At 46.7% G+C, this 13,941-nt stretch overlaps 1 protein-coding gene and 1 long non-coding RNA gene across 2 annotated transcripts; both read left to right on the top strand.

The window, feature by feature from the left end:
* Positions 1-1,046: 1,046 nt before the first annotated feature.
* Positions 1,047-8,424, top strand: LOC144135489 (neprilysin-1-like). The gene is made up of 4 exons (XM_077668140.1): positions 1,047-1,238; positions 2,249-2,478; positions 4,400-4,543; positions 8,066-8,424. Exons 1-4 carry the CDS (start codon positions 1,103-1,105, stop codon positions 8,414-8,416), a joined length of 861 nt encoding a protein of 286 aa, XP_077524266.1. The 5' UTR covers positions 1,047-1,102; the 3' UTR covers positions 8,417-8,424.
* Positions 8,425-10,025: 1,601 nt separating this feature from the next.
* LOC144135488 (uncharacterized) lies at positions 10,026-12,342 on the top strand. Its single transcript, XR_013315515.1, has 3 exons — positions 10,026-10,186; positions 11,316-11,387; positions 12,310-12,342. It is a non-coding gene; the product is annotated as an uncharacterized LOC144135488 (long non-coding RNA).
* The last annotated feature ends 1,599 nt before the right edge of the window (positions 12,343-13,941 follow it).

Below are 13,941 nucleotides of genomic sequence, written 5' to 3'. Positions count from 1 at the left end.
TGATGATGATGATGATGATGATTATGAAATCTCGTAACAATCGTTTATTCGGCACGGGGTCGGCATCCAGGCTGCCGCGCATCTATGTCAAGCAGTGTCCGGGCGCTCCTGACTACAGTGATTTGGAAGTGGCACGCTAGTCCAATACCGAATAAATGCCGCTTTGGGATTAGTTTCTTACCGTTACCAAAAACGAAAGTGCCGCATGTGGACGCGTTACTGGCATGAATATTTATTTCGTCTCCAGGACAGTCGTTGTAGTTGTAGGATAGCGCAAACCGGATAGAAGTCGGCTAATTAAGAGAGCGAGAAATGTTTATCAGCTGCTAGCGTCAAGGCGTTGCTGTCATTGCGTGCGAGCGGGCAGTCACGTTGGCTTTCTTCGTATTTCCGGGGCGTCCCTTGCGGTTTTCTTTAGTGTTATGCAATGTTTGAAAATTTGAAAAGTCGCACCAACTAGCGGCCTCCAACCGTTGTTAGGCAGACCGAATTCATCTGGTGTACAAACATAGCGTGCTGTAAACTTACGGCAAATACTGTGCAGCTGAGTCACTGCTCATCGTTTGACGATCACTAATCGCAGTAGTTAGCCACGCTGCATTTTAAGGCGAAAGCCTTTAATGGCTCGTACTCGCGGCGACCGTCCGTCCGTTACATCGCCACCTAGGTCACGTGGCGCCACGCTCGCGCCAGCTGCTCTTCTCTGTCGTGGAATGAATTCAAGCGTGGCAAATTCAAATCAGTGCAATGAGTGGCGAACAGCTTTCGCCTTCCCGCAGTTAAGAGATATCTAAGTGCCTACAACGAATTTTTTCACATTATGAAATGAGTTGCCTTTAAGCCGTTAGCCCCAAAATGCCACAATACAATCGGTATGAATATTAGGAAACCTCGAGTTGAGAATTCCGCATTAGGACTAACTTATAACCCTGACGACAGCTTGCGGGGATGACGTGATCCTGCCCCGCATTTCGCGATTCTTTTTTGCATGACGACTCACTCACGCTCCGTCGTTCCTCAACTGGCCTGCTCTTCCTCAGACCTGCTACCCTCCGCGCTGGCTTCCGCCGCTCGACTGACTGAGAATGTGGTGCAGACCCTAATGAAGAAGCTCAATGAGACCGAATGGATCCAGGGCTCTTTGTGGTGCATGATGCATGCGAAGGCACAGCAGCTGCGGGTCATGCTGGCCTACCCGGAAGCGGTCGGCACGGAGTCGCTGATTGAAGAATTCTTCCGTGAGTATCTATAGCGACCTGCGAGTTCACCGGTCGCCTGGTTCCCTGCCGCTCTACGTGTATGCGTTCAATCCGCATTGCAGTGTTTCCAGGTGTGTACTGATTCACCAACTGATTGCCAGAACCATGAAGTGACTAACATTTTCGCACATCTAAATCGACTAACGAGTCCTGTACAACCAGCTTACTCGACAACAGGTACCTTTCCCGAAAAGTAAGAAAAATAAAAAAATTTGATGTTCTTGGTTTATTCTTGATGAGACCTAGCCCTTCGTCTATTGGCGTAGTAGGCTAGGCGTTAGGAATGAAGACTAACCATAGGCCCGGCCTTTGTCATCGCAAGGCCTAGCCTGCCCTGTATCGGCACTCTAGAACTACTGGTGCTCATTTTGGAAGGTCTTGTGGTGTGACCGCTTTACCAATAACACCGTAGTTTCACAGTCAAGGCATAACTGGCTTTCACATTTTCTTCAGCATGCAGTGCATTACACCTTCAAAGGAAAAGGGAGCACTTTTAGTTCTCTGTATCGCATTTTCTTCCGATGGAGCCTAACCTTAGCGGGAAGAGCGTCACGCAACGCTTAACCTTGCTAGGAAGACTGCTTTTTGACGATTAGCTGTACATGTTTCACAATGCCTCCAGAAGCGCGCCGTAGGTGCTCGGCTGAAGCCTGCGGTAGACACAACTATATGTAGAATCTTAAGTTATACAACGCTTAAGAAAGATAAATACACCGATAAACAAGGTACATGACGGGTGCTTGTGTGTTCGTCTTCGTTAGCGCTCTGAAATGTTATGTTTATAAAGAATGAACTAACTAGCCCACCAGCTGGTTTCACAGCTCTACAATCGTTGAGTGCTTTTGTGTGCATGGATCCCCGCGCCATGTTAACTGACTCGTAACGGTCGCCCCATTCCTCGCTATAGTTGTTTACTGATGCGCGCAGATAAAAGTTCTTCTTAACCCGCGCTTAAATCAGCGCCACTTTTCTGGTTGACGTGGGTGCAGGGGACGTGCCGGACGTTGGCGGGAACTTCACCGCTCCTTACCTGGCCGCGCGGCGTATGATGACGATGAACACATTTAGGAAGGATTTCAACGTCAGTTTCAACACAGCTCACGTGAACGCTTACTACAGGCCACGTCGGAAAAGTGTCCGAATCATGGGCGGCATGCTACAGCCGCCGGTGTTCATACCCGGTGCTCCGGCCGCGGTCAACTACGGAGGTATTGGACAGGTACGCTTGGTGGTGCGTGTGACGTGCTGTCACAGGAATCTGCCCTTACGAAAACTTCTTTAGACAGTCTATAGACTGCCCATAGACTCCTGTTTATAAGGTCTATAGACTATCTATAGAAGAATTTCAGAGAATAGCCTATAGCAACCGTCCTGTCTTCGCCCTTGTTCGTCCTGTCCATATGACCAACTGGCCCCTCAGTATACTCTGTTAAATAGCCTATAGGAAATATAAATTCTATAGACAGTCTATAGACATTCTATAGATTTATGGCCATACACTTTTAGTAGACTTTTGTCTATAGAAAATTTATAGACTATGAATAGACAAAGGAAAATATCTATAGGAAGGCAATAGAGTCGATAACAAGTCTATAGACAGTTTTTATAAGGGTGTAGAGTTCATACAGTAAAAGAGGTTCACGAGAAAATTGCAAAATTTGAAAGAAAACTTAAATGGGTGCCCGTGACACAAAAATGGCAAGGTTAAAAACCTTGGCAGGTTGTTTCGGGCTTTCGTTGGATGAAATAGAGTTAGCTTTGTAGTTTAGAATGATGGTGCCCGTAGAGGCGGCGAATTGTCGGCCTCCACTGAGCTCAGTGGAAAAGACTCTCGGTGTTGTTTACGAGTTTATCGTGACCATTGGTCTTATACAAAACAACAGCCGTATTCAGTGAATGTACAGCAGTGTTGATTGCTCGTGTGGAAGATATCGCCTCAAAATGTATGTGCTTGTCTATGCAGCGTCTTCAATGTGTCAGGAGATTGGCAGAAATGTTAATAAGCGGAAACACACACACAGAGCACTCTTGTGGGTCAACTTTCTTTAGTCGTCGTCTTCTTTTGCGCTATTTGTCCAACATGCGAAAACGCCAACTCGCCCAGTTTTGCATCCTTGTGATTGGCAGAAAGTAATGATGTACGAAACCAAATATCTGATGTTACCATTTCGTGTGAGCCCTCAAGAGCTATGTACGAGTTATACGGGACGCAAAAGTAATGCTGAAAGCAGGTGCTGCTTTCGTGACGACGAGTTAGACAGTGGAACAATGGCAGCCTTCAAAGCTAGGAGGTGCGCATCCTGGGGATTATAATAAGCACACCGCTGCATCTATGAAAGGGTGCAAGTGTGTGTAGCACCGCAGGAGCAATGGAAACAGCTGGCAGGCTTCGCGAAGGTACCGTCTTTGCCACGAGTAACTGCGATGCCCTTAACGGTTCTCATGTTGTCAGGATACTTTTTATCTACAGGAGGATAAAAAGGCGAAGGTTCATGTTACACAAGATATCTTCGCAACTGACGGGGATCTCGTTTGTTGCTGAAAAGAGACGTCCGGTGCACATCCCATGGACGTCCAAAGTGGGTCACGGACGTTCGGATCTGAATCGGATGTCCTTCGGACATTTATGGTTCAATGGGCGCTTTTAACGGAATCACGGCAGCTGTGTTGCACTTGGCAAATACGATACGCCTCAAGGTCACAGCTTTATTGCTTCTTGAAATTTAAGCTTCTTTTTGGGATAGGGCTACATATCTCACGTTAACCTTCCTGCGTCATTGTTTCCACTATCGCCAGATTACATTTGGTTACATTTACATTTGGGGTAGAACTCTGGACACGAAGACAGACTCGGAAGGGTTCGTCGACTACGCCGGAACCCAACTTCGACACACTATAAACAGTTTGAGAAACTGTGCGCTGAGACTCAATCCTTCTAGTGCAGACATTGCAGAATCCAGCCCCTAAGACACATGCACCCTAGCTTTATCTCAGCAAGACTGAACACTGCAGATAACGATTCGCATGTGAATATGTGACCATTTTGTCTCTAATCCGGAGTCTTATTAGAGAGTAAAGTGAGTTCCTTTTCGTTTCCAAAATGAGCATTTCACTTCGTGTTCTTTCTGGGACGTTCGCAGATCGCCGGCCATGAATTGATGCACGCCTTTGACGTTGGAGGCATCGCACTGGACACCTGGATGAGACCGGTCAGTTCCGAAAATACGACGACGAAGCAGTTGTACACATCGAAAGTGCTCTGCCTCCGATCTTCTTACAAACAGGTTTGTAACCAACATGATCGTTCGACGGCTGCATGGTTTGGTTTGGTTTGTGGGGGTTTAACGTCCCAAAGCGACTCAGGCTATGAGGGACGCCATAGTGAAGGGCTCCGGAAATTTCGACCACCTGGGGTTCTTTAACGTGCTCTGACATCGCACAGTGCACGGGCCTCTGGAATTTCGCCTCCAACACAAATCGCCTGCCGCGGCCAGGATCGAACCCGCGTCTTTCGGGTCAGCAGCCGAGCGCCGTAACCACTGAGCCACCGCGGCGGCAACCTGTTACAGGTTTAACGTAATGAGTTAAGGGGAAACACCTAAGCCGTGGGACGTCAAAGTACGCCATGGTAATTGCTTCTGAGAGACGAAAAAGTTAAGACGAGCTGGTTGGAAATTGATTATATATTGCTACAGCGCAGAAGGCAACGAAAAAAATTACTGGCAAAACTAGGCTACGGCTTAGTTGAAACAGACGGCGAAAGCCGTCATTTGCAGTGCTTTCCACGACGGGCTCTTTCTTCTTTTTCTTCTTCTTCCTAAAGCAAGGCACAAATCCACATGGGAGGTATTGGCCAAAGTGTAGTGACAAAAATAAGGAAATTTCTGTAGGACTCTCAATTTTTCTTCTTCCTCCTAAAACATGGCACACAATGTGGTCCGCCTTTTTCTGATGGATATAAAATCAATCAAGCAATCAATAAATCAAGCAGCTAATTAATTAATTAATCAGTCAATCAGTCATTTAGTCAATAAATCAATGCTTCTGGTAGTAAAAGCAGGAAAGGCCAGACAACATATGTAGCTGTGGTGTGCTGCCTCTGCTGTTTTGTTTGTCCTCTCCGGCTATTTTGTGGTAATAGGAAACACCAAAGCGAGGCGAAAAACTGAAGTTTTGGAAACAGTAAACTAAGGAACCTATTTAAAAGGTGCCGATTTTACTATCGTGGGGTCCAAACTGTGAGCGGCCACTGATCATTTTTCACAGGGTTTGCGCGATCGCTGTGGCCCTCCAAGTTATGATAGAAGGGGTTTTTAAGCTGATTAGGAAAAGAAAAGCATTTACTCTCTAACGGTATGCCTTAGTTGTAGAAGTTATTGTTGGCACGAATGGTGTGAGAAAAACAGTGTGCATAAAACGATATTTTTGACGTACCGGCTTGCGTCAGGTGTTTTGAAAGAACCATGCACTGCACAAAAGAGAAGGATGCATATGCTTCTGCAGCGTTTAAACGACATGTTATTGTTAGGAAAGGCTGAGTGCTTTTTGAATCCAGCGGATTACTTATAAATAAGAGCAAAAATGAAAAATGACACGTAATAGATGTTTAATAGCTGCTGGTTTAACAGACAAAAATGAGGCATACTGTTGGTGGATTTTTATGGCGCAAGGGCATCTGAGGTCAGAGAGCGCCATGGCACAGGGTATTTTTTCTCTGCTCAAGGTGGGATCAAAGACCCATTTCCGAAACACCTCACCTTAAATAAGCCGAGCACCAGACCAGGGGAAAGCTTGTGTATCACCTGTGGGTACCCGGCGGCACTGGGGATCGAACCCCGCACCTCGCGCATGTGAGGCGCATGCTGAACCCCTTGTTCACCGCTGCTGTACAAAAATAAAGCATACGTAGCACATTTTGTGGATCACGCAGATTTGAAAACGAAAACTAAACAACTATTGAATGCAACTCGAAAAAAATTGGTTCGGTTTTTGGTTTTTGGGTGAAGGAAGTGGCGCAGTATCTCTTACATATCGGCTGACACCTGAACCGCTCTGTAAGCGAAGGGATAAAGGAGGGAGTGAAAGAAGAAAGGAAGAAAGAGGTGCCGTAGTGGAGGGCTCCGGAATAATTTCGACCACCTGGGAATATTTAACGTGCATTGACATCGCACAGCACACGGGCGCCTTAGCGTTCCGCCTCCATCGAAACGCGGCCGCCGCGGTAGGGTTCGAACCCGGGTACTCCGGATCAGTAGCCGAGTCACCGCGGCGGGCAAAAAAAAAAAAAATTCCACACTTAACGAAATATTCACGATCCACAAATGTGCTTAAGGTAAGCTTCCCTATTACCCATTAGAATGGTAGCTGTTGAGTCCCTAATATGTGTCATTTTCATCGCCTTTGGTATTTTTTAGAGCACCAGTTCTATATAAGTGTTCCCTTGAGCCCAAAACCGTTCGTAAGTTCCTGAGATTAATATTTGATTTAAACGGTGCGAAAGCAGCCCAACACATCGCGGCAAAATGGCAAGCCAACCAACCCGTCCAGTTCACTTACCTCGTCCAAGCTGCGAAAATTTGTTAGGCCACAGCGCCGAAGGTAAAGGTGTTTTCGAAATTCTAAAACCTGATACGTATGTTACTTGCATGGGCTACGCGACTCTGAATAAATAAGGAGACTACAAATAATGGCTAAAAAGATAACTATTCGCTATTAGTTAACAAGCCTAGTAGTTAGCACGTCTTAGCTGCCTTCTGATGCGCTATACCGCTGAGAATGCTATGCCGAAAAAAGCGCTCTTCCAAGTAAAAAAAGCCTCTTTTGAAAAATTGAAGAAACTCTTCGGTGAAGCATTCGGTATAATGTACGGCCAATGATAAAAAACTTCACCCCGTCCACTGTCCTTCACAGGCCATGCACAGGCAGGCACCCACGACCTTAATATTTTGGGTGCAACTATATCCCTTTCGCATGGGAGCTTGGAGCCTCAAAGAACAAGAATTTGGTTTCAGGCTTTATTGATATCAGTAATTGGACAGGATGCAATTGTGCAGCTTTTGCGCTCAGTCTCGATACTATAGTATTAGGAGACAGGTGTCAACTTGTTTGTTTCTCGGCTGAGTGCCAGTGCCTACGGTCTGTTTGCTGACGCTTGGGGTAAACAAAGCCGGCTGTTTCTTAATTCCATAGAACTACTACCGTTAAATGGAATTGCACGGGTTTTAGAAATTGACGACATTAAAGGCGTCGAATGTGTGAAACTTTCAGGTAAAGCATGCGAAGTCCTTTCGGGCTAGCATTTGAAATAGTGACCTAATCACCGATTAAAATCGTGACGGTCTTCAAGCTACTCCGCGGCGCACAGCGCCAGGTGGGGGCACATGATGACGTTATCGTAGGTACCGGTACATTTCCAACGCATAAATGCTTGCTTTGAAGGAAAAAAAATAACTCCACACCACCGAAGACAAAACCCACCGGGCGTTGTTTGGCAGCATCCAGCTAGGCATGTCAGGGTGTGGTTGATGGCAGCGGTAATTGGAAATATTACCTTGCGTGACGTCACACCGAGCTTCCCCGCAATCCTCAAGGGCTTTGAGGAGAAGCCTAAAATTCAATCGTCGTTTACGTCACTATTTTAAATGCTAGCGAAAAACCGCTCGGCATGCTTTGCCTACAGCCTCTATAGATTCAACTCCTAGAATATCGCTTAATTCTCAAAAAGTGGTGCAGTTGCCCTGTAAGACGTCATGCGCTGTTACACGCGCTCGCTCTCAGTGATGGCACAATTTATTTTGCGTGTACAGGCGGAATCCGAGACAAGGGCTAGAACTCTGAACACGAAGACTGACTCGGAAGGGTTCGTTGACTTCGCCGGCATCCAACTGGCTTACGCCGCCTACCGGAGTCTTCCGGAAGCTGAGCGCAGAGCCACATTGCCAGACGTTGGACTCACCGCCGAGCAGACATTCTTTGTGTCGCACTGCCTCAAATGGTGTACCACAGTTCCAGGAACTCGGCGTGCTCCGCAGGGGTTGTACTGGCACAGTCGGTCACGCTGTATTGTGCCGTTGCGAAACATGCCCCAGTTTGCAGAGGCGTTCTCCTGCAAACGGGGGGACCGTATGAATCCCGTTAGGAAGTGTAGCTTTTGGTAGCGTTGCGAGGCTGGAATGGACGCTGCTGTGGGCCCGCTTTCGATAATTACGTCAACAAAGTGCTTTTGGGTGCATTGTTTCATCATTATAGTGAACACATTTAATATTTTGAGTGCAGCCTTCATTTAATTTCATCTTTATTTCCTTTCCGCTCGAAAAAGTAGGAGCTAAAAGCTGTAAAAACAGCTTGACAGGGGCCCCGGCCCCCTACATAGTGGCACTGCAGTGTGTCGGAGACAAATACCACCATAACAAAGGAAAAATAAATACAGATACAAATTAGAGAGGAAATATAATGAAAGTGGAAAAAAATAAATACAAGTTCTACATCGCATGACCACAATAGTTTTTAACGCTTCCGACAGAGAAAAAAAGAAGAAAAAAGCAGAAAAAACAGATGCAGGTACAATGTGTTGGACATTCTGGACACAGTATATAACTAATTGAAGCAACACTAAATTTATACAAGGGGCATGTGTACAACAATTACAGCACAGGAAACATCTCACATGACAAGATCTAAGAACCGGTAATAATTTCTGCCGACAGAACAGACTGATATGTTGAGGTTCGTATGCTGGGTCACAATTCGATACCCCAAACTATTGAGTAATGCGGGAATAGTATATTTCTAGGACTGCGTATTGTATACTGTGCCAAGTGCAAATACAAGCCATTTTTTCTTGTGTATATTATTTGTACATATATATTCTTTCAGTCTACCTTTGTGTTATTCGTTTTTTAATTGCCATGTGCTTGTCATATTTGCATTTTTAATGATGAAAACGTATCCTGAAGGTCCAAAGAGAGTAGTAAGGTAACAATCAAACACGCACGCTTTTTTTGTTTGGCCTCTGCCTTAGGTCCTTCTGAATTTTACGTGCGGCTCTTAAATTTGTCGGCGCCACTGCAGCTGGAGGACCTCTTCATGGGGCCCTCGGGGCCCACGTCCTCTTCACGGGGCAATCTCCTGCAGCACCTTCTTACCGTTTAGGGGGAGGAATCTTAACTCCATCTCCCTCAAGAACACGGACCCGGACACGGGTCGTTCAAATAAATATATTTTGTTTCTCTCTGCGTCGAAACGCGGCCCCCGCGGCCGGCATTGAGCCCTCGTCCTCGTGCTTAGCAGCCAAGCTCCTAACTATACTAATCCACCGTGGCGGTTGTGGTTCGAGCATCTGGCTCTTACTCCTCCCCTTGCACTCGAAAACACATTAGCCGCGGTGCTTATGTCCAAGCTGAAGGTGAGCCGAACACGCCGCGCCACCATCAAAGCACCGTCGTCACTTCGGCAGTGTGAGATGATGATGATGATTGATGATGATGATCTCAGGTTTAATCGCACATACTCACGGCGGGGGATTGGCCAGGGTGTATTGCGGAGACAAACACACTCATGTACAAGGAGTGACGTATTAGGATAATTTTGTGTCTTAGACTAGAATTTGTTCAAAGAATGAAGAAGAAAACGAAAAATAAAAGACACTGAGACTGGCCTTCATTGAGTTTTTTTCTTCTTCCAGTTCCTGTCTCGAGATACAACCGTTGTCGGCTCGCGCTCTGTGAAGGAGAAGTAGGTCCAGACGGCACACATCTCATTATTATCGCGATATATCTCTCTTGCTACAGGCGGTCGCTGCACTCTGCAATCGTCTCTTTCCCACAGGCCAAATCTGCTCAGAATTACCTCTTCCCTGTGAGCTGAACGCCCTGTTTGTTCCAGTGTGTTTCCTTCTGCGAGACATCTACGTGTCGACTACAGCTAAGGTGAGCACAGTGTCTGCATCCGACTCTTGCGATCCCCAGATTCCACGCCATCCTCAACACGGATGCGCTAGGTTTTTGCCTTTAAAGACGGCTGCACGCTGGCTTCTAGCAAGGTTCATATGTCTCTGGAATACATGGACATGGTTCTCCTTGGCACAGAATCGTGGTTCCTAATAAAAGGTGACGTGTCATGCGAAAAGAGTGTAGAAAGCGTGGAGTGGGTATACCCGAGGCCTGTGCATTGACCAGTAAAGGATGATTGCACTCGCCGTGATGGCTGTGGACTGCTGCTACTGCTAAAAAGGTCGCGAGTTAGAACCCGGTCGGGGCAATAGCATCTTGTTCCCTAGTGGTTACAAATATACGCTGACGCGCTGAGATTTTGGCACAGGTTAAAACGCTTCGTGTGGCAAAAATCGACCCATAACATTTAACTACTACGTGACTCAGCCGGCAGTGCAGCTTTCACGACAAAAATATTATTGAAATGAGGTATTGTATTGTACGGCTCGCTGCTGCAGCCATTGCTTATGACCAACGTGAGGTCGGTGCAACATCTGTTGCGAGTGTAGAAGTGTTCCTGTCGGCACCAACGATCATGTTGGAGGAAGTGCGGCACCCGTGTAGTTGTCGTGGCTGCTGTCCCTACTATGTGGGCTACTATTCTCAAGAGCGACCCTAAGGCCTCCGGAGAGTCCCCCCCCCCCTCGCGCGCAGAGAACATTAAAGTTTTGTCCTTGTCTCGTGGACGTAGATGGCATTACTAAGGACGGTACTGTGAAGGAAAGCTCCTTCAGTGTTCACATGCTGTCCATGTCAGCGATTAAGTGAGCCGGGGATTCCTTCATACTCGTAGGTGAAAAAGCAGTCCCGTGATTACCCAGTGTTGGAAATGCCACAATGGCGCCTTAAACTCTGAGAATATTTCGTGACACAACTTTCGCTTCAAATATCCGCGAGCACGTTCATTGTCTTGGAGCATCAATACACAGGCAGAATGGTAATATATTTTACAATGAACTAGAAACAAACATACGTTAAGCTAGAAGAGCACACAGAAACCAGGTACATAGATTAGAAGAAACCAAACATAGCTTCACTGCTATCTGTCGTCTGCTTCCTGTTCCAGGACACGTGCCATATTTGAAGTACGCCATGCCAATCATCGTTCGGTCATTGTCACACCACCGAGTACCGGAAGGTAAGTGTGGATAATGACCAGCTAGACTCAAAAGAAACGTATATTCATGACGGGAGCTAGGGGTCGCTCTCGAGGCATGTTGCGGGGCACTTCCGTCGATGGCGTTGATTCGGCAGAGTTCCTATAAGGTGAGGACAACAACCCTCCGGAGACTCAGAGCTGCAGAGGTGCTTCAAGTGCCCTGCTGCACGGTTGACCGGTGGAAATTTAGTCAAACTGTGCCTGCGCCAATGTTGGTAACCAATAAATCGTGATCGATGGCCCGTCTGCGAGAGGCTGGGTGGGCAGGCGGAGAGCACAGGGAACTCTGGGCGTGCGTCTTCAGCGTAGCATTGTCGGCTCGTTTCAAATGCAGTGCGGAATGTCCTTATACAATCTTGTTTTCCTTACTGAGCCGTGGTAAGCATCAGCGCGAAATGTGTGCCTGTCATTAAGCACGACATAGAGTAATTAAAGAACGAAGTTGAGCTTGCTGGGGCTCATTAAATGGCTGCGTAGTGGTTAATAGCACGAAAAAAATAAACACAAGTGGAAGCAAAAGTGAACACAAGTGGTGTGTCTCATGTGCACTTTTTCGCCGTCACTTGTGTGTGTGCGCGTGTGTTTTTGAGCTAGTAACCCTGTCTTCCAAGTGAAGGCAAGCGTAGCAGGGGGCGGCAGAAAGTTAGGTGGGCGGATGAGATTACGAAGTTTGTGGGGATACGGTGGGCGCAGCTGGTAAAGGACAGGGTTAATTGGAGAGACATGGGAGAGGCCTTTGCCCTGCAGTGGACGTAGTCAGGCTCATGATGATGATGATGAACCATGTCTCAGTTTTTCATGGAATAAATGTTCTGCTTATTCAATGAGAGGCTCCGCTTGTCAGGGCTTTGTCCCTCAGCGGAGGTTTGACCTCATTGGCTGTTGCTTCTCTACTGATCAGGTCGTGTGTACAGCGAATTCATAGAAGACCCGGGTAAGTATTGTTAATCTGTGTTCTTGTCATGCGAAAACTGATACACCTGCACTTAGCGAGCGCGTAGCCCAGCTATACGTTATAGTCTTACAGAGGGCTAGAAGTGGAATGAAAAATGAGTGCCTCTGTAGTCCAGACAGTAGGATTACGTGCCGTTGTCTGCTGCGTTTGCAGAAAATGTAAATATGCACCGAAATGGCGTGCATTTCTTGCAAAACGGCTTGCATGTTACTCCCCCCCCCCTTCCCAGAAAAAAAATATTTCTTCAGAGCTGGATTTGATTCCACGCTGTTGTATGTAACCAACGCTCGCATGCAGTTGGGAGAAATCGGATTCAACCTATCTGCACCCACTTCGGAATTTAATATGCCACTTGTCATCTGGTCTTGGGAAGCTAATTCTATGCTTATTGCATTTCAGACATCAAAAAAGAGTAAGTACAGCCCGTCGCTCTGAATAGGATTTCGGGGAGTGCAGGGCTTTTGTTATCAACAAGCGGCCTTAAGCCATGTATATGCACTAACCCTGTCGCTTCCCATAGCTTGCCGTATGGTGCCATCTCTGCGCAGTGGCATTGCCTTTCGGCTGTGGCCATCACATGAATAAAATGCCACCCCTTGTCCCTCAACTTCTCACGTAGAGACTGCCGAAAGGTGGCATTGCATGCGTACCAACCGAAGGGCAGCCCTATGCGTTTTGAAGCGAAAAACTTCACTACGCTACGTAAAGCAATGATCGAAAAGGCAGCACAATGACCCTGAATGACATTCAGCTAAATCAAGGATAGCCGTGTGTGACCATATGTGGTACAGTTATGGTGTCGAACCCTTGGCCCCTGACCTTGACCCAAGACTTTTAGTTGACCTTTGACCTCTGATATTTGACTTTTGACCTTGGGTGCCTTTTGGGTTGACGTTTGACCTTAAGAACATTCGATGGGGTGATGTGAAGGCACGTGATAAGTAGCCGTGTGCGCAGAAGCCTTTCGCTGAATTCTAGGGTTAGCCAAGTTAAGCCAATGTTAATTTTTTACCCTAGACATGTGGGCGTCGCTCTTGCGCCAGTGGCAACTTGCTTCACGTTTCACGTTGTTTTTCCACTGACGTGTTACATTGGAGTGTTACAACTTGGAGGAGCGAGCTCATGAGCATGGGAATTATTGTGCTAACATTGGTGGCGTGGAACTCTGCCGTTTGTGGGCTGTTAGGCGACTTGGGCTGTCCTGGGGTGTATCATGGATAAGCGTGTTTTGAGCTAGACACACACACACACACACAAAATTCTACACTCCGCCTGTAAGCATTTTGTGAAAATTGAAATAGGTTGCAGCAAATACCCATGTGTCCAAACCATTGAAGTTCGCAAACGTTCGCGTCTGCCATATTTAAATACCAGAAAGCGCTGCTTCTCGCGCCAACTAGGAAGCTCACTTTGCACGGTTTTGATCCTCACACTGTTTCATTTTCCGGTGATGAAATAAAAAATCGAGCTTTTTATTTCATTCCCCCACGGAATGCCTCGCAGAAGGCAGGTATCTCTTATTTTGGTATTTCAGTCGATTAATCAAGCAGTCAATAAATAAATAAATAAATAAATAAA

This window comes from Amblyomma americanum, chromosome 5 (genome assembly GCF_052857255.1).
Source record: "Amblyomma americanum isolate KBUSLIRL-KWMA chromosome 5, ASM5285725v1, whole genome shotgun sequence".
Classification (NCBI taxonomy): Eukaryota; Metazoa; Arthropoda; class Arachnida; order Ixodida; family Ixodidae; genus Amblyomma; species Amblyomma americanum.
The sequence above is the reverse complement of the archived record's forward strand: the minus strand, read 5'-3'. Positions and strand labels throughout refer to the sequence as shown.

What these genes read in the sequence shown, in the direction of transcription:
- LOC144135489 (XM_077668140.1), top strand. Translation starts at nt 1,103, where the DNA reads ATGAAGAAGCTCAATGAGACCGAATGGATCCAGGGCTCTTTGTGGTGC. An exon ending in GCTGATTGAAGAATTCTTCC is followed by an intron (nt 1,239 to 2,248) that starts GTGAGTATCTAT and finishes ACGTGGGTGCAG; the next exon opens with GGGACGTGCCGGACGTTGGC. An exon ending in ACTACGGAGGTATTGGACAG is followed by an intron (nt 2,479 to 4,399) that starts GTACGCTTGGTG and finishes GGACGTTCGCAG; the next exon opens with ATCGCCGGCCATGAATTGAT.